Below are 19,532 nucleotides of genomic sequence, written 5' to 3'. Positions count from 1 at the left end.
AGACAGATCAGCTGGGCTCACATTGGTTGTTTGCGTTTTAATTCAGATACAGACTGAAATAAAGTCGCCTGGACGGCTCTGCTGGCAGTATGGAATACACAGAATCCCGATATTTCACTGCACAATCTAGAGTTTTTGTTTGGCATGGACTGAACAAAGAAACGCCCCTAAAGGAAAATATACTGCACTTATTTCTACTTGTTTACTACAGTTCCCTATTTTTTTATATATTTAATTTTAAATCCGTTAATGTTCATTATTTGTGGGGGAGTTTTCACAAAATATACAAACCAGAGACTTCCCCGACAGAGTAATATTTATATTTGCTGTTTGCCAATGTGCGCGGCCACCTCGGTATTTCAATAACTATATGTCGCGTGTGACTGGTCACAGTTTTTTGTTTTCATTATGTCAATGCTCCTCTTAATTAAATTATGAGATTTCAGAAAGCCTACCAGTATCGTGTTTCAGACTGGGTATTTGCTACGTAGTCGCCATTGCCCCTTATTTTTTTTTTTTTTTTTTAAATTTTTGAAAACCTTTATTGGTGCATCCACAAAAGTACAAATACGGGCCCACAACCCTGAGGCTGGCCACGAAGACTGGTTGAGCACAAGTGCAAGCAATACGAAGACGCAATAGTTGACAATCTCGATAAGCAATTAGTCATCAGTCACACTGGAGAGTATTGACTATCACGCCTAAGGAACAATGGAGGTTAATTTTAATTTTAAATCTAGAAAACAATGTAGGATAGGTACAAAGGAGATCCGAGTCCGTACATTAAGTCCACATGAGTAGGCAACAGGAATACTAGCATCAATTACATGGAACACCCCTTCAGAGTGGCAATTCAATAGAATAACAAAGCAAGCAACAGGAACCACGCTCGTGCCACTCCCAGCGCCGCCCACTCCCAACTATCCCCTATCACAGACCCAGAAAGAAAACAGTGTGAGAAAGCGCAGAAAAATAAGAAAAAGGCCCATAGAAATTAAAAGAAATTAAAATATACCCCCCCACCCTACACCAAGCGGAGGCTACGGCCTACCCCCCCCGACAATGTGTCTGTCGCCCCATAAAGAACCCGAAATGCAGTTCAAGAAAGAGAAGAAAAGAAAGGAGAAAAAAGGAAAAAGAATAAAAATCACTTTGAAATATAGAGAGTGAGACTAGACCGTTCTAATCTGCGACTCTCAAAAGCTACAAATGAAGCGGGAGTAGGAGCCATTTCAAACATTCCCAGCCCCCCAGTCAAATCCACAATCCCCACGCAATATGCAATTATTAAGAAGTAAACAGTAACACGAAAGCAGGCAGGGAAGGACATTATAACGTGTGCGACTGAAACCAATGCGTGCCACCTCTAATCCCGGTCCAATCAGCTAAACAACCGGCAGCACAAGAAGAAACCTAGCCCTGACCCGACCTCGGACAGATCTCAAAATGGAGCCCATGAAGAAGGCCCGCCCCCATCAAAACAAAGAACCAACATGGCCGCATTGCAAAGGAGAGTGAAACATTCACACATAGCATCAATAGAACGTCACCAATATGTCCATCGTCCGTATCAATGAAGTTCCGCAGTCCATCGGGGAAATGTGGAGTATCCGGAGCGCTGGATAAAGGCAACAATAAGAAATCCGCCGGGGGGGCCAGCTGTTGTGAGTCCCGGGCATGAGGCTGCAACACTGTTGCAGGCGGCAGAGTTAGAAGTCCCGGAGCCAAGGGAAACAAAGTCTCACAGGTCAAAGCACTGGTCGGCCGGTGGCAGGCGTCCGTAAAGGCTAAAGTGGCCGTGTCTCCCCCGCCAGGAAAGCAAGGCGCAGCTTCCCCCGTAGGTGCAGATGAGGAGAGACCCAGAAGTGGCCGGCCCTCCGCAGCACGATCCCTCCGTAGGTCAGCCGCCATTGTGTCGAAGCGCTCACCCAGCGCTCGAAAACCCACACACATTTCAGTCCTCAATTCAGTGAGAACGGCCAGGATAGATCCGTAGGAGAGCGGCGGCAGGAGACTCTCGCAGTCATGTTCCCGGAGAGGAACGAGCAAATTGGACCCCAGTGCTCGGCGGGCTACATATCCAGTAGACTGGGACGGGTGTCCGCCCCCAGTTTCTGAGGCAATGGCGCTCATCCTGGCGATCGAGGCACGGGGGAAGTTGATAGTTGAAAACAGTGCAACTGTCCACAGCACAGGGCGGCAAGCCCGGAGAAGCGATGGAAGCTGCGCGGCCAAAACTAAGGGCTGCAGCACCGCAGGCCGCCTCACCGAGCCGCGGGTGTAGGCATTCAGCACAGTCACAATATGGCCGTGTGTCCGGTCTTCTTGCCACCCGTCTCAAACAAAGACGCGTAGCTTGCAGGGCTCCTCGAGGGGTGATGAAGCACAGGGCGCCGATCACGGCTTACCACAGCAGGCGATACTACCAAGAGCTCAGCTCGAGGGGAAGCAGCCACCCCCTCATCGGCAACGGATCGCGGGCAGGACGGCCGCTCCGCAGTCTACCAGGCTCGGGGACGGTCGGCGGCGTCGTCTCGGGGCCAGGGCTCAAAGTCTCCGGTCAAATATCCTCGGCCGCCGGGCGAGCTGAGAGGCGCGGGAACGACGAAACAAGCCTGCACAACATAGCGCACATTCCGCCGCCAACTAGGACAGGATAGGGATCAGGATTCCGGGACGGAGGATAGGTAGCCGCGGGAGCCGGGAGCCTACACGTCCTCACCCGTCGCCATCTTGGCTCCTCCTCTGCCCCTTATTTTTAAGAGGGTCCTAGCGTGTTTAGTTACGGTAATACAGGGGCACATTTCTTATTTGGGTGACATTTGGTCGCTGAGTGTGTACAGAATAATCTTTCAATTTGGGGCTGCAGGTATTCCCCGCTTGTCAAACTTAACACATAAAGGCCCAATTGACTGTAGCTGCATGGCCGTAACCTAGCATGTGATATATTTTAATAAAAGAGAAAACATGCATTTTAACCCCTCGAAAGCCTGACAGCATTAGACGGCATAGCAATTGCGCAAGTCTGCGCATGTTCGCACGTATGTGCGCACACCGACCCAGGGACAGGATATGGCTCGGAAGTGCTTTTGTGCTACGTGTTTCCACGTTCCCGCACATGCATGTCAAGTCCATGATGAGGCCATCAGTACAATGTCTTTCACAATGTCTGTGGGAACTCGAGGGCCTGCCTGGGCACCAGCACGGCTCGGACACCCCTCTTCTGCGGCGCCGCACCCTAGATATGAAATATGTCACGTGACGCGTGATTTCAGACCTGTGTATGCACACACCTCCCTGGTACACAATGCTAGCATTTATTTAAAATTCAACATATTGAAAAATCGCTTTTAATATTTTTAAAAAATGCCATCACATATTTCTATACGCCGCATGCATTTCCTGTCATGTTAATTGTTATCATAGCTTAGCATTCCAAGGCAGCTTAGCTGTGATCATATTCATCTTTTACATGCACACTTGCATGCAGTCAGATTTGCTGCGCCACAAAAGTGCATTGTGTTAAAATGTACTGATTACGGCAGGTAGTGACCCTTCGTAATCCAAATTGGTCCAGATCCCGAAGGAAATGGCAAAAAATCTGCAGTGGTGGCTGAAAACTGCGATTTGGTCAGCAGCAGATCTCTCTCCCGACCCCAATCAGACCTGACAGTAGTGACAGTCGTATCACTCCTGGCCTGCGGCCACCATCTGGGAGAGGTGGAAATCTGAGGACTCTGGTCTCCGGTGGAATCCAGACTCCACATTAATTTGTTGGCGCTCCGAGCAAGACCGTGATTACCCAGAACGAACTAGTACACAGTGGTCTATAGAGGCAAAAGAGTGCTCACTCTGATACCTAACAAAGGTGAGCCCCTCGTTTCCGAAAATACAATTTGAGCAAAGGATTGAAGAATGGGCCCATGATGCACTCATGAAAGGACTTTTAGGCATGTTCAAGGTGGTCCTCTCAGCCTACGACATTGGAATTTAGTCAGCGCACAAAGACAAGTGGTTTTTCACAGTTAAGAGATTTGGAAATTCACAGTGGTTTCTGGTGCCCTAGTCCTTCCACTCAGCTTAAATGGTGGCGTCTCTCACCTATTGATGTAAGATGGCAGCACAGTATAAATAGGTGCGCTGGTTATGGCCGCCAATGAGAAGAAAACCACTTGGACTGAGTGTGAAATCAGATGGCAGTGTGAGGAAAAGGAATATGTTGTGTTTGAGGCTAATCAGACTCTAGGACACAAGTAAAGGTGAGCAGATGGGACGTAGATTACAAAAGTGGGTAAAAGAAGTCGTAATGTAAACAGAAGTAAGAAGAGAGGATTTCTGTTTCTTGGAATGGACAGTGTGATTCGCCATTTGTGTTGGAATGGGGTAGAGTTCAATGCAATACATACACTTAAGATTTTCTTCTGATTTCTTACATCCTTTGGCAATTCTCCCCTCTTCCCTCCCTTTACCCACTTTTTCCTCATGTTATTCCTGAGAAATATTGTTACAGGTAAGTAACACAATTAGTCCGATATTGATTTTTAAGCAGGCTCATTGTAATACAAGGGAACGATAATGCACTCTCATGTTGTTTCAGACTTGGTTATAATGTGCCTAGAAAATTACATGATACCTTTTAGTTTTTCTCTTACATGGTTGCTGAGTATAAATTAGCACTATAATGCAAATGGTGGTGAATTTGGGTACCCTGATAATCTCTATTCTTAATGGCCCTGATTAAATTATGGTGGAAAAGGGGTAGGTTTTTACCTCGTATGAGCCATTTACCAGGTGTAGATGCACTGGACAGCAAGCCAATGTGGTATTTATTGCAACAAAATGTGCTTAGTTTGCATTTGTACCACATTTTTCACCAGATAATTTTTGTTAAGTTCGACCTGCAATAATCTGTCGTCCGAGTCGGTGCGATAATTAGTATATTACTCAAAATTTGAAACAGGAGTTTGCACAGGGATCAGGGGGGCATAAGACTAATGCAAGTCTTTCGGTCCTCAAATGTAATCAATTGTGCAGTGCTTTAATGATGCAGCTAATTTTCTTTTGTAGTCACTTTCCCTGTTTAGTGGGCACTCTGGCTAGGGTTAGCACTTGATGTATAGTTCTTGCGAAATGGAGCATTATTGAAAAGCACTGCAGAGATGGGTCTCTATGTGGCTTTTCTTCCCAGTTGTTTTACAATAAAAATGAGAAACACATGTCAGCTCACCTTACATCCCCTCCTATGTTAACTTACCCATCAACCCCTTTAAACACCACTGTGCTCTAACATGACTTTGATCTTTCTTTGAAGCACTCTACTTTAAATGTAAGCATGCCTTAATTCCTTGCGGACTTCTCTCACTCCCTATTCTTCCAGAGATTTGAGTGCTCACAATTTGTAACACAATTGTGTTCTGACACTGTTATAGGAGTGTGTATGTAAACTCATTTAGTACAACGGGATGATTTTGCACATGTAAACACACCTCTTTGTAGCAAGGGTAGAAGTTCACTTCTTGTTAGGCTATTGAGTGATTCCTCATTGTCCTTGGTTCAGGAATCAATATTTGCATTTAAGAGATGCTCACTGCTGTCAATTTTTTTTATGAAAAAGAGAGGGTGAAGGGTATTATCCTTGTTTTGCCAGAATTTCCTTTTGTGGTAACAATTGTGTTTTGTGTTTTCTCCAGGCAGCAAAACTTGCAAATTATGCAAAATACCAGCGTCTTTGTGATTCTCTTTTCTGCCTTTTTGGGTTTGTGTTCGTCACCTCCAGACTGGGTATCTTTCCATTTTGGTAAGTGCATGAAGTTTTCTGTCCTGTTGCTCATACACACAGGAGCAGCTTACTGTGATCACCACACATTATAAAGCCTGTTGACTTGGTTCGTGTTTTTCCAGTATTGGATCTTTGATAGATTTACATGCTTGAATTACACCCTTATGTTGAGCTGGCAATCCCAGCCTGACGATTAGAGTTTTAAGTGCGTGGATGTATGACCAATACCAATGCTCGAGAACTAGAGTCAGAAGTTATTGTGCAATTTCCTACCAGCATGTTATGGCTCTCGGATCTTGTTTAGTATGCTTTCTAAAGTCTATAGGTTCACTGGTTTGTTTTTACCATGCATGATAATTCCTGCAGACATCTGTAATATCTCTTTTGTTGAATTACTACACTGGCTAACATCAATTTTAAGAGTGGATGGATTCTGTTTACTTTTGCCTTACCTTGCCTGTGTAGCGGTAGGAACTCATTATTAATGTGCATGATAGGTCTGTAGACTTGTTTATCAATAATTTATCTTTTATAGATGTTCTTTCTATGACTATTCTCTACCATTGGTTCCTTATTACCATGGCCCAATTAAAGACTACAGTGCAAAATGTTTAAAACATTTCATCTCAGTTTTTTATTCTCCAGCGTTGAGTTCTAGATTATTTGGATACGCTGCTGTACAAACTTATCTTTGAGAAATCAGAAAGAATTACTTACTAATGCATTTTTTCATGCTTTAGTTCCATGTTTTCTGCTTCCATCACTGACTGGTTCCTAGATTAGGTGTTGAATACCTTTGTATTCTTGTCTTCTGCACTGTTACCGTCAATCAGAATCTTTTTTGACAAGTCTGAAATTGCAAAATATTCTCAACAGATTGTCAAACCTTCACTCAAAGGTGTCGCTTCCTAGTATGTTGGATGCATCCTCAGCCTTTTTCCGGAGCAGATTCCGACATTAGAATCGGACATGATCAGGCTCCATTTTCTTAAATGAAGACTCCTCTCTATCATGGTATCTTCACTAATAGGCAATCTATATCGTCCTCATTATGGGATTCCGGAGCACTTCTGAAATTGAAAGAAAAACTCCATTTGAAGCAAAGAACGTGTATTTGCAAAAGAAACATTTGATGCCCTGAATGAAAAATGTCCTAGCTATCATAATGGAAGGTTTCAATTCTATTAAGGATTCAGAGGCGAGGATTATGCCTTCTCTCTTCACTTTATTTTAACACCAGCCAATATTAACACAACTACATTACCCATGAACCCTTGGGAAAAAAATTGTGAGAAAAAAATGTCCAATCAGTAACAGTCCTGTGGCCTCCAATCAGGGACATTCCAGCCCAACATATTCTGTCCTCACTGGCCCTCCATCCTCTTTCGTAGCGTGAAGTCAGCCGATAGATCACTTTCACGAGTCTTGTTTGTTTGCATCAGATCCTACAAAAACCCGAAGTCATTGTCATTTATCAGGCAAGATTCCGTCAAAGCCTGTGGATAGAAAAATCAGTGAGAGGCAGACATTAAGCAATCACATCACACTATTGCCCCAAAAACTATTCTGCAATAAAACTGCTCTGCTTACTCTGATACGGGTAGGGCAATCTTCATCTGAAATCCCTAGGGCGGGATAATCCTCGCCTCTGAGTCCTTAATCGTTAATATAGCTAGGAAATTTTTCCGAGGCGAGGATTATGCTAGTTTAAAGCTTGGTCACCACGAGGTGAGCCATATCCAGCACTGGCTTGAAGAAGAATGTCTTTAAAGTGGAGTCCGAGGACCAGTCAGCTGTGTTGTGGATATCCTCCAAACGGGCACCCAAGCCAAATGCCTTAGAGGCCATGGTCCCTCATGTTGAGTGGGCCCCAACATTTTAAGGCTAATTCCTGCCTCCTGTATAACCTATCCAACCCATCTGTCTATCGTGGGGGGATGACACCGCCTTAGAAGACTTGCGTAATGCAATAAGTAGTCATGGCTTTCCCGGGGATGGAATTCCTCTGTCATTTCCTCAAGCAGTGGACCACACATAGCTTTGGGGAGTCCGGCAATTCTGGATAGGTGATTACTCTTGTGTGACACTTTGTCCTCCTGTGAAGAGTAAGTGTCACCACATTGGGGGTAAATATCCTGCTCATGATATCCAGAGCTCTCACGTCTGAGACGCGGCAGCAGGAAATGAGGCAGAACAGCATAGCCAGCTTAGCTGACAGCTCCTTCCGTGACAAAAAAAAAAGAGGGGGTTGCTAGGAAAGGAACAGCTTGAGTACCTGATTCACATCCCAAAGGGCTGAGTAACGGGGTTCTGGAGGCAGAGACAGTCTGATACCTCGCAGAAGCCTGCAGACCAGTGGATGATCCCTAACCGCCGAGTTGTTAAGGGGCACATGACCATCTGAGATGGCTGACTGAAAGGTATTTATTGACCTGTAAGCAAAGTTAAATGAGCCAGAAAACTAAGAATATGGACTACACCTGCGTCCAGGAGATTAAAGCTCCATCACATGCACCAACGGGACCATCTGCCCTATGTGGACCTGTACTGTTTGACTGTGCTGTCCGCCCCAAGCCTTGGACATGAACTTTTCAGCTTTTTTCGAAAGGCCTGGGACTTTCCATCGTCTCCTGTAATCCGCCATGCCATTAGTCATAATGAGTTCCCCTGAATCAGAGGATGAGGAACTCGATCGGGGCTCAGGAGGAGAGCTGGAAAATGCGGGAATAGGATTGGAGTATTCCACCAAACTTGAAATATCCACAAGGGGGTGACCATTACCACCTCAGCATGTTGTCTCCTGACCTGAGCCGTCGCCATCGTGATCATTGCAAAGGGGGGTGAACGCGTACCCCTGCTTCAGACTCTAATCCTGGAGGAATAAACTAGTCCAGCCTCCAGGTGAAAAAACATGGAAGTTAACTGTCCAATTCCGTGGCAATGAGGTCCATCGATAAAGAACCCCAACGGTCGTTCAAGGTCCGAAAGACCTCTGGGTCGAGCCTCGAGTCTCTGAAGTTGCGGGATTAAAAGTCCGCTATTTGGTTCTCCCGACCGGGAAGATACTCCGCAGTGACTGACACTTGGTGTTCCAGGCATTATGGTCAAAAGCTGGCGGCCAAGTCCGAGAGGGCTTTGGATCTCTTGCCCCCCAGATGGTTGATATACCGGTCTGCTGAGATGTTTTCCATCTTTAAGAGGACAGAAGACTGGATGGAGTTTCTCGTCGAACAACGGACGGCGAAAGAACCTGCTAGGAGTTGTAAGCATTTGATATGTAATCTTCATTCTTCTAGAGACCACAACCGTCCTGTGGAAAACGCGCCACATCTGGCCTCCCAGCCTGCTCTTCTGGCGTCTGATTCTATCACCAGGTCTGGGGCCGATCCAAAAATTGTTCAGCCGTTCCAAGTCTCCATGTGTTCCAACCACCACTCCTCCGACAAAGTCACCTTGTGGGAGTAAAGACAAACCCTGCGAAAGTAGTTTGCTTTGAGGGGTTGAAGCGCTCGATAATGTAGTGGGCCTGGGAGGATGGCCTGGATGGAGGCGAAGAGGAGACACACAATCCGGGCCAATTGCCTAAATGACAGCTGAGGTATTTATTTTTTTTAAAAAATATTTCTTTATTAGGTTTATATCTGCAGATCCTTAAAAAACAGCAAGTTACAGACATACAGCTTAACCGCCTCTGCTGAGGTGGTTCTTAAAGTAGCAACAATGCAAGATCAGTCATATAGCGATGGTTATGATTGTGGAGATTCCTTTGGCGACCATGTTCGCAGCTTCAGTTTAGCTTAAACATATCCACCAGGACCGACCCCCAATACAATTGGATTACCTGGCACATCCACCCAATATGTATGAAATCCACCTGTGCACTATGACATCTCGGGCAGTGTGCATCTCTGGCGTTATCAATGGCCTGGAGTCTCGTGGGTGAGAGGTAAGTCATATGTATAATATTATATTGAATTTGCTTGAAGCGATTACTCACCGACACCTTCCGCACACTCTCGTGTATTTTTTCCCAATCTTGTGGGGTAATCTCCTACGGACACACCTGCTGCCATTTGTGTTCTATCATCAGGGGACCCAACGTTTTATCCTCCCTCCGAGCCCTGTAGAGATGCGTCACAAACTTACGTCCCCCTGCCATCGCTATCATGGTAACCAGAGTAAGGGTGCGCACCGGAGCTTCCGGAAACGAGGGCCATAGTTGCCGCGCTGTCTCCACAATTTTGGCATTTTGCAGAAATTGCCCCGGTCCCAGCTCTAAGGCGGCCACCGCCTTCTGATAAGTGATAAATTTATCGTCCGGATAAAGGTCGGACAGCATCAGTCTGTCCCCGTCCTTCTACTTGTCCGTTGACATGAGCTATTCTATCCGGGCAAAGGGCGGCATCAGCCCGAGATCCATCTCCGGGGCGAACGGCCTGTCATCAGATTAGGCGGCGAACCCAGATCGTGGCCACCAGCCATCCCAGTGGAGGGCCGTGGTCTTGTCACCCCCCTACCCGCCACATCAGTGCTCCCAACTGCCCGTTCCCGTATGTACCTGCCAGGAAGGACCTCTCCCACGAGGGGTCCGTATCTAGCCATGCGATAGCATGTTGCAGTTGTGACGCAAAATAATGAAGTTCTAAATCTGGGACTTCTAAACCCCCCATGCCCCACCTGCGTTTCAAAACTTCTAAACTCACCCTACACCGCTTCCCATTCCACAGTAAGAGGACCAGCAGAGAATCCAATTCCCTGAAGACCCGATGCGGGAGTTTATAAAAAGAACCTTGCCTTTTGTACAGACAGCGCGGGAGGACCATTATTTTTATTAAGGCAATCTTCCCCATCAGTGAGAGCTTAAGGGTGTTCCAGAAGGCGATACTCCCCTGCAGACCCCGGATTATCCCCCCATGTTATGCTGGAAGAAGATTGTTGCGTTCCGTCCAAACCATATCCCCAAATAGCGAAGCGTGTCTTCTACCCACGGAAGTCCCATCTCTGGGCGTTGGCCCCCATCCCATTCGGTCTGCTTTCCAATAGCAAAAAGCTGTGATTTTGTTTCATTAATTGCATGCCCCGAAGCAGTTGTAAACTGGGACAGTGCAGCTATCAGAGTCTGCAATGACTGCATCGGCCGATTTAAGTAAATCAACGCATCATTTTTTTTTAAGGTAATCCTCATATACCATTATTGCAAGTCTTGATGGGAAACTGGCAACCTCAACGCGATTTGGTCTTCCTGATCCAACCCTGGTTTTTTGTTCCGCCAATAGCGAGGTGGTGAGCCTGGTCCCTCAAGTAGCCATTACTTTCTCAACAATACTCCATTTCACATTCTAGTTGGCACCCCGTGCTACTTTGGAGTCCAGAGAAACCAGCAAGGTCCCAGATAAATCATTGGAAAACCAATCATCCTTCTTGCTATGCCACTGGGGCCGCTCATACTTTAACCAAACTTGTGGGATCAAATGCCATGTCGGATTTACTGGTAAAAATATGTCGTAAGCAATTCGGAAAAGTGGGGGGGATTGGATCCTTCCAAGCTCTACAGATTTCACGCCTTGCAAGGAGCATGACATAGAAGACAAATTTAGTAAGAGGATCATTTACGTTATAGTCCATACATAGCCCAATAGTGTAGTATTTGTGGTTATTACCAAGGGCACTGAAAGGACCTCTTCCAAGAAGTCGCTAATCTTTCTCCAGTAGTACTTTATTTCAGGGCAATCAACGAACATGTGGACATCATCTGCATCGGGGAAGCTACATCTCGGACAATGGTATTCCAGGTTGGTAAATTTCGCTAATTTCTTTGGGGTTATACAAGCCCTGTACATAGTATACAGGTGGTTTCTTTTTAGTGTCGCAGGTTTGACTACTGATTGTAGAATGGTAAAGGAATCAAACCACAAGTCCGTATAGTTCCACTATCCGAGATTAAAACATTATTCCAAAGTTTTCGTAGCTCAGATTCCGTCAGGTCCTCACCCTTGAGAAAAGCTGAATACCAATATGCGATTTGGCCCTTCCACCTTCTGCTCCTGGTCACTGCATCAAATTTAATGCTCGGATTTTTATTGTCCCGAGATCTAGTTGACCACCATCCAGATACTTGGTAATATTTGAACCTGGTAAGTGTTCCCCCAGTCAGGTTAGAGAGCACTTTCCAGCTTAACAGTTGTGGGTCTTCTTGTAGGTCCCCCCAGCGTTCCAACCCTACTAACTTCAATGGTCGGGACAATTGGTCGTCCAGACAAGCTGGAGTCCCTGGAGAATCCCATATCGGGGCCTGCACTGCATAATATGGGATGTTAAGCTTTTTCCTAGCAAATGCCCAATTTCTTAGAGCTGTCCCCAAAATCTTGAGCCTTACTTTTTTTTTAAATTTCGGGTCCCCAAACTTAAAGAGAAAAAAATCTTGTCCCTGTGGAATGTCCTGCAATAATGCTGAAAATAATACCGCCAAAGATGTTTGGACAGTTTTACCAGCCAATAACCTAAAATGTTTAAAATGGAAAGCATGGCAGTAAACAAATAGGTCTGGGAAAGCCAGCCCTCCTGTTCTTAGATTTCTCCTGAGCTTTTTCCAGGCAATTCGTGGAGCTTTTGAGTTCCAGATGAAAGAGCCCAGTTTCCCTTGTAACTTTTTAATTGTCAATAGAGGAAAAGATAATGGTATAGAATTAAATAAAAACGTGACTTTTGGAAGGATAATCATTTTAATTAAGTTCACTCTCCCGAAGATATTTAAAGGGACAGATGACCACCGAAGAAGTAGGGCACTTATATCTTTCATAACTCTGTCCAGATTGACTTTGTAAGCTCCAATCTCCTGATTCCACTCCATAATCTCTGTTTTATCTTTATTAATTGTATACCCAGATATCTCTCCAAAGCTCTGTGCTAAATGTATTAATCTAGGAAGAGCTTCTTCGAGATTTGAGGTGTACATCAGCAAATCACCCTCGTATAACGCAAATTTTAATTCTAAATCAGCAATCTTGAATGGTTTAATTAAAGGATCTGAGCAGGCATACAAAAGGTTTGATATATAAATTAAACAAAAGAGGCCTAGTTCCACGGGCGATAGGTATCTGATCTGTAAGAAATCAATTTACTAAGATTTTAACACACGGTGCACAATATAGGGATTTGATAGCTGTTAAACAATTATTCGGGAGGCCGAAATTGGCCAAGGCCGTCCATAAACATACCCAGTCACCTGGTCAAATGCCTTAGCGGCATCGACCGCTACAAGAGTCAGGGGCAAGTTTTTTTCTGTAGCTACGTCTATTGCAGCAATAACTTTTTTTTTTTGGAAGACCTTTATTATACTTAGTACAAGAACACAGCAGTTGGCCTACAACCCAACAGGCGGGCCGGCCGCAAAGAAAAAAAAAAAGGAGAAAACAGTGCACATGCATTCGGCATCTTCTGGAAAGTCTTTGCGGTCAAACCGAAGGCCAGTGATAAAGAATGTCCCATGTGAATGCGTGTATCTTGTATTATCATCATGCATATGATAAGCAGTCTCATTTTGTAGTTTATAATAACAACAACTCAAAAAAAAACGCAACATCCCCCCTCCCCAACATCCCAGAAAGCAGATTATGACATTGTCAAGGTACATAGATGAGTATAAGGCAATTAAGGTGTACGATACAGATAATTGGTTAAATTGGCGGCCAAATCCTGCAGCCCGCAGTAGACCATCCCAGTGTAGAGGACCATGCCACAGACATATGGAGGTGAAACCGATGAGTGTATGCCAATCATCGAGAGGAGGCAATCAGTCGCCAATGGAACCAACCACAGCGCTATAGGCACAACTGTATGATGGGTGTTACATAGCTAAATCCCACAATGACTACCGGCATCCGCCGGCGAGTCCCCATTGCCACCTTCCGCACCATCATCATCAAGTATCGAGACCATGTATGCTGTGTATGGGGCCCAGATATCTCGCGGCCGTGATGTGACAGGTAGCTCCTCATAATAGCAGGTCAGTTGATCTCGGCAATATGCCATGTCTTTCAAACACATTTGGACATCTGGCGCTCGCCCCCCCCCCCCCCCCCCCCCCTAAGCCATAGCCACCCTGCGCTTAGCAATCTGCAGCGCCAGCACCACCAATCGTCTCACACCAGCCGGTACTCCAGAGGCCAAACCCAGCAGGCACAAGCGTGGGTCTAGCGCAACTTCAACCAACGTCATCACAGAAAGCGCCTCAGTCACAGCAACCCAAAACTCATACACACGCGCACATCCCCAGGCCAAGTGAAGAAAGTCAGCACTCTCCATACCACAACGGACACATGTAGACTTATCACGGAGACCATACCTAACCAACTGAGCGGGTGTATAATACCACTGGTGTAGGAATTATTGCAGCAATAACTTGAAAAGTTAGTTCATTAAGTTGCCTGCCCGGGATAAAACCCCTCTGATCGCAATGAACAATAGATCTGACTGCCTTAGCTAGTCTCATCGCTAATATTCCCGCAAAGATTTTATAATCTACATTTAATAACGAAATCTGTCTATAAGACTCAATCTTTGCTGGGTCTTTATTCGGCTTCAATAATAATGTGACCGTGGCCTCAGCTCATGAATTTGGTGCCTGCTCCTCTCGTAGTAAAATTCCATTAAACAATAACGTTAGGTCCGAAACTATTTGATCTAAGACTGTCCTATATAGTTCCACTGGGAGCCCATCGGGGCCTGCTGCTTTCCCTTTAACCATCTTCAAGATTTGAACCCTTACCTCTCCTTCCCTTATTTCAGAACTGAGGAAGGATCTATCCTCCTCTGACTGAACAGGGACCTGTATCTTGCCTAACCAACTTTCCACCTGCTGTCTCCTCTGGGATGAGTTAGTTCTATATAGATTTTGCATATAAGTTTTAGCCTCTTCTCTAATGAGCTCGTCATCATATGTAATTTCCCTTGTACTGGTCCGGGATAGACTATCTATCTGATTTCTAGATTTATCGGCTCGAGCCTTCCACGCCAGTAGACGGCCGCATTTCTCCCCATATTAGAAATGCTGGAGCTTACTAGCTTCCCATTTGTCTTTCAAAACTTTATCGAGATCTGCTTGATACTCTGCTCGTAGGGTGTCTAATTCTTTTTGTAAACTACGTCTAGTTTCTGACTGGTCAATTGATGCTTTCTGAAGCTCCTGTTCTTTTAATTTAAGTATCGAGAGGCGTTCTTCCCTCTTCTCCTTCGTCAATTTGTTCCTCCTAATAGTCAGGGTGCTCAATGAACCTCTAATAAAGGCCTTGAATGTTTCCCATACTATCTGTTTACTTGTTGACCCATTGTTAAGCCTGAAAAACTCCTCCGACTGTGTTATTAGATCCAGCCTAACCGCCTCTTGTAGTAACAATGTTCTGTCTAAAGTCCACCTCCTCTGCTGTACCTTTTTGTTTGAGCTGGATTACCATCTCAACTACTGAATGATCGGATAAAATAGCCGGAATATAGGATATGGAGTCTACTACTGAGAAGAGTGCTTTGTCCAATAAAAAGAAGTCTATTCTAGAGTGGTGACCGTGTATTCTACTATAGAACAAATAGTCCCTCTTCCCTATATTTTTAACTCTCCAAATATCTATAAGATTAAAATCCTTCATAATATTCTTGAGCTCGGATCTGGATTTTTGTGGTGGAATAATTCTTACTCTTGAAGTGCGGTCCAATTTTTCATCGAAAATCAAATTAAAATCACCCCCCAGTATTACTGGTCCGACAGTCTCCACAAGGCTAGTTTTGAGTTTCGTAAGGGACCCTGGAGTATCTTGATTGGGCCCATAGTATACTGCACATGTAAAGGGTGTCTGCCCAGTCATTAGGGAAGCCACCAACCACCTCCCAGAACAATCTGTCTCAAATTTCACTAGCCTAATCCCGGCATTGACTCTTATTAGTATAGCTACACCTCTTGTGCTGCCACGTTGCTCTGAACAGAGAATATCCTGTATCCACCAACATTTTTTAAATGCGGACTTACATTCTTCCTTTTCTGTGCGTCTCCTCAAGCAGGCAAACCTGTGCTCCTGAATTGTATAAATAATCGTTTACCCTATGTACCTTCCCCCTGTCCCTTAAACCATTCACATTCCAAGTGATAAATTTTATTTTGTGTGTCATATTGACTATATAGACCGTCCTTCAACCGCAAAGCTCGCTATCCAGCTCCCAACTAAAATATAATATATCTCTTTAAGTATATGAGGATTGTTTTTTCCCTTTTTTACCCCTGCCACCCTACTAACTACCCACCTCCCATGAGGAACCCCCCCCCATACCTGTTTTGGCGATCTTATCGCCAGTTGAGAGCTCTCTGACGTCTGATCGGGTATTCCCCTTAAATAAACAGCAAGTAGGCACCGAAAAGTGATCTCTGCTATTTATATATAAACCTTATTATGCAAATCTTTTTTTCCAATTTTTTTGTGTATATATTGACTGCCCCTGCCCTGTCTGCTGTTCTGTGAGACTGGTTGTTGCAGCATAAGGGGACCAAGGAAGACGGCCGTGGCTTTTCCTCTGGATTTAGTACCTCACAACCTACCTGCACACCAGCGCGGACCTATCGTCTTGCCTCCCTCCTCCACACCACCCACTCAGACTGGACGTTGCAGTGCCTTCTGGGAGATGCAGGTTTTTCATGGACACTGAACTGCTACAGGTGTGACGACATCATTAGGGGGAGGAGCAGCGAGTGCTGGAAATTATTTTACTCAGGTGGAAGCTAATGGGTGTGTTCAGTGTTGGGCGCTGAAGAAGGCTTACTGTGCCGAAATGCATTCGCCGCCACTGCTACAAATGAATTAAAACGAGCTGGCTTTCCTGAAAACCCCTTTGGCCTCTGAGTCTTTCTTGCTGAGAGAGACTGTAACCGTATATATATATATATATATATATATATATATATATATATATATATATATATATATATATATATATATATATATATATATATATATATATATAATTTTTATTTATTTATCTTAGATTTTTTTTTCAAATTTCTTATATATATGTTTTTTTTATTTTATTGACACAGGTTCCCCCTTTCTCTAAAGTGCTAACACATATCATTATATTATTTCCTACGTTTAATGTGTCAAAACCACACTTATTTATATGCTTATATACATGCTTCGTAGTATCATGAAATCATGTTATCAAAGTGGCAAGTGTGAGAGAACTGACCAAGCTCTAATGAGGGCTCTCTCGCAATATGGTCAGGAAAGTGTCCACTTCTTGAGGTGATGAAAAATTATGGATTTTATTCCTCCATACCACTTTAAGGGAGGCTGGAAATTTCATCTGCACCTGTGCGCCCATACTCCTCAAGTCTGACATCCTATTCCCCAATTCCCACTGTCGCTGTGCAGTTACCTTCCCCACATGTGAGCGAATAAGATAATTAACAGAATCTATTCGGAGTGTTGTATCAGACAAAGCCCTACTCAAAATCAACTCTTTGATGGAGTATGTGTTGAAGTTTACCAGAATCTTCCTGGGGGTTTTCCTTTCAGCATGGCGCCTGAAGGGATCTCTATGTGCCCTCTAGATCTCTGCCTCTAAGTCTATATCTGGGCAATCTTTAAGGACTCCCTCTCTGAGAAGCTTACATATGAGTCCCTTACCATCCCCATTCTCTGCCCCCTCCGGGACCTTTAAGAATTTCAAATTATTTCTCCAAGAGTGGATTTCAAGTCTCTCTACATCCATCTGGAGGGCCCTATTTTGAGTTCTGAGGGTCTCAATATCTCTTTCGTGCCTTTTTGAGACCCCTGTAAGCAAGGTGAATTCTTCCTCCAAAATGCCAGTCCGTTTACAAACGTCATCGAGCTTGGCCTCCAAATTAGAGAATTGCTCTTGAATACTTCTTTGGTTTGCCTCTGAAATATCAAATTTGCACAGTAAATCTCCTCTCAGTTTAAAAAGGAGAGACTCTACTTGTAAAAGACCGCCATCTGGGATTACCGGTACGGTCTTGCCTCCTATTCCAACGGCTGCTGTAACCCCTAAAGAGGATACTGGAGATGGCACAACTTGAGCTACTTGCGGGGGTTTTGGGTGAGTTGTCCTTCTTCGGATAACGTCTGACCCTCTGTGTCTGCTAACACCGTATATCTGTTGTCTAAATTCACCGATTGGGACACAGTAGATTGTGCTTCTGGTGGAGTGCCTGGGGTGCTGACAGTGAGATCTAGGTTGGGGGTTGGGGGTAGGGGATAGTGTGGGAGTTTTCCCCCCCTTGGGGTCTACAACCTGCTCCATGATTTTAAAATACGATCTTAAAGATGCAGTGGGTTTTGGCTGGTAAGAACAAACACTATGCAGCTTCCGCTTCTTGGGCTCCCCTGCTCTCCCGGTCTTTTGTAGCTCTAATTTAGACCTGAGTTGATATCTATTCCTGACCGGTATCACCTGAGCTGCCGGCAATGCAGAGGTTACAGAGGGTGCAGGTAATAGAGCCTTATCTCTACCCCCCACAGATTCTCTCCCAGAAGTTGCAAGTAGGGAGATTGTTTCCCCTTCAGCTTGGGGGCAAGGAGGGTTTGATTGTATTGGATTATATGTAACACCTTTAGCACCTGAGTTAATCCCCTCATACAGCACCAGATTAAGAAAAATAGGGGCAATGTCTTCCGTTTTAGCCTTAACTACACCAGACACCCTCCGAAAGTACTTAGCTCCTACCAGGCTCACAGCACTTCCCACAACTCGGTGCTTACATCCCCACACACCCTTAACTGACCGTGCGGCGTTATTGTAGGTGAGGCTAAGAGGTGAGCGAAGGTTGACCCTTGACAGTAGCTGCCTCGACCTCTGCCAGATACTCGCCTCTCCTCCACAGCTTTCCCACGCTCCTCCGGTATCGTCACTCGCCTCTCCTGCCTCGCCGTCCTCGGAGATCTCGAAGAACGCCACTCCCATCTGATACGTTGCTTTCGCCCGCTAGCGGCTCCGGCTCCCGCAGGGTCCTAACGCTGGTCGCATACAGATCGAACCCATAACCCTCGGCACATTTTTCATGTGGAAAGTAAGGGGAAAATGACACAATAAACAAAATTAGCTCCAGACCGCGAAAAAGTAGCACGGACTCATGCTCTAGCTCACCGTTCAGTAGCCATCAGTTCTGCCTGTACTGCGGGGGAAATCCGGCTCAGACTGGAGCTCTCGCAACAGGCGTCAACCTGCCGCCATGTTCCTCCTCCGTCGACTAGTGCCAGCGTTGGCCCCCCTCCCATTCGGTCTGCTTTCCAATAGCGAAAAGCTGTGATTTATTTTGTTTTATTAATTGCAAGCCCGAAGCAGCTGTAAACTGGGACAGTGCAGCTATCCGTGTCTGCAATGACTGCATCGGCCGATTTAAGTAAATCAACGCATCATCAGCATACAGTGACACCACGTGCTTCATGACCCCCACCCGTATGCCCTGTCCCTCAAGTACCGTGCGGAGATGACAAGCCAGCCACTCCATCGCCAGGGCAAAGAGTAAGGAGGAGAGCGGGCACCCTTGGCTCGTCTCCCTCATTATGGGTATTCTGTCCGACATGTAATGTCCCGTGCGGACCCTGGCCACTGGCTGTGCATAAAGCAGTTTTATCCATTGTACAAACCCTTCCCCTAATCCCATTTTCAAAAGTACCTTCCAAAGATAGGCCCAACGGGTCGAGTCGAACGCTTGTTCGATGTCGAGAAATACTAGGGTATTTTGCTGGGC

At 45.3% G+C, this 19,532-nt stretch overlaps 1 protein-coding gene across 1 annotated transcript in view; it reads left to right on the top strand.

The window, feature by feature from the left end:
- CERS5 (ceramide synthase 5) overlaps positions 1-19,532 on the top strand; it is a 377,000-nt gene that overhangs the window by 246,443 nt on the left and 111,025 nt on the right. The window contains exon 8 of the mRNA XM_086966198.1: positions 5,691-5,797. Coding sequence (XP_086822324.1) covers positions 5,691-5,797 — 107 coding nt within the window. The remainder of the gene's footprint in view (positions 1-5,690; positions 5,798-19,532) is intronic.

Source organism: Lissotriton vulgaris, chromosome 1_1 (genome assembly GCF_964263255.1).
Source record: "Lissotriton vulgaris chromosome 1_1, aLisVul1.2, whole genome shotgun sequence".
In the NCBI taxonomy this organism is placed as follows: domain Eukaryota; kingdom Metazoa; phylum Chordata; class Amphibia; order Caudata; family Salamandridae; genus Lissotriton; species Lissotriton vulgaris.
This window is presented reverse-complemented; position numbering and strand designations above follow the sequence as displayed.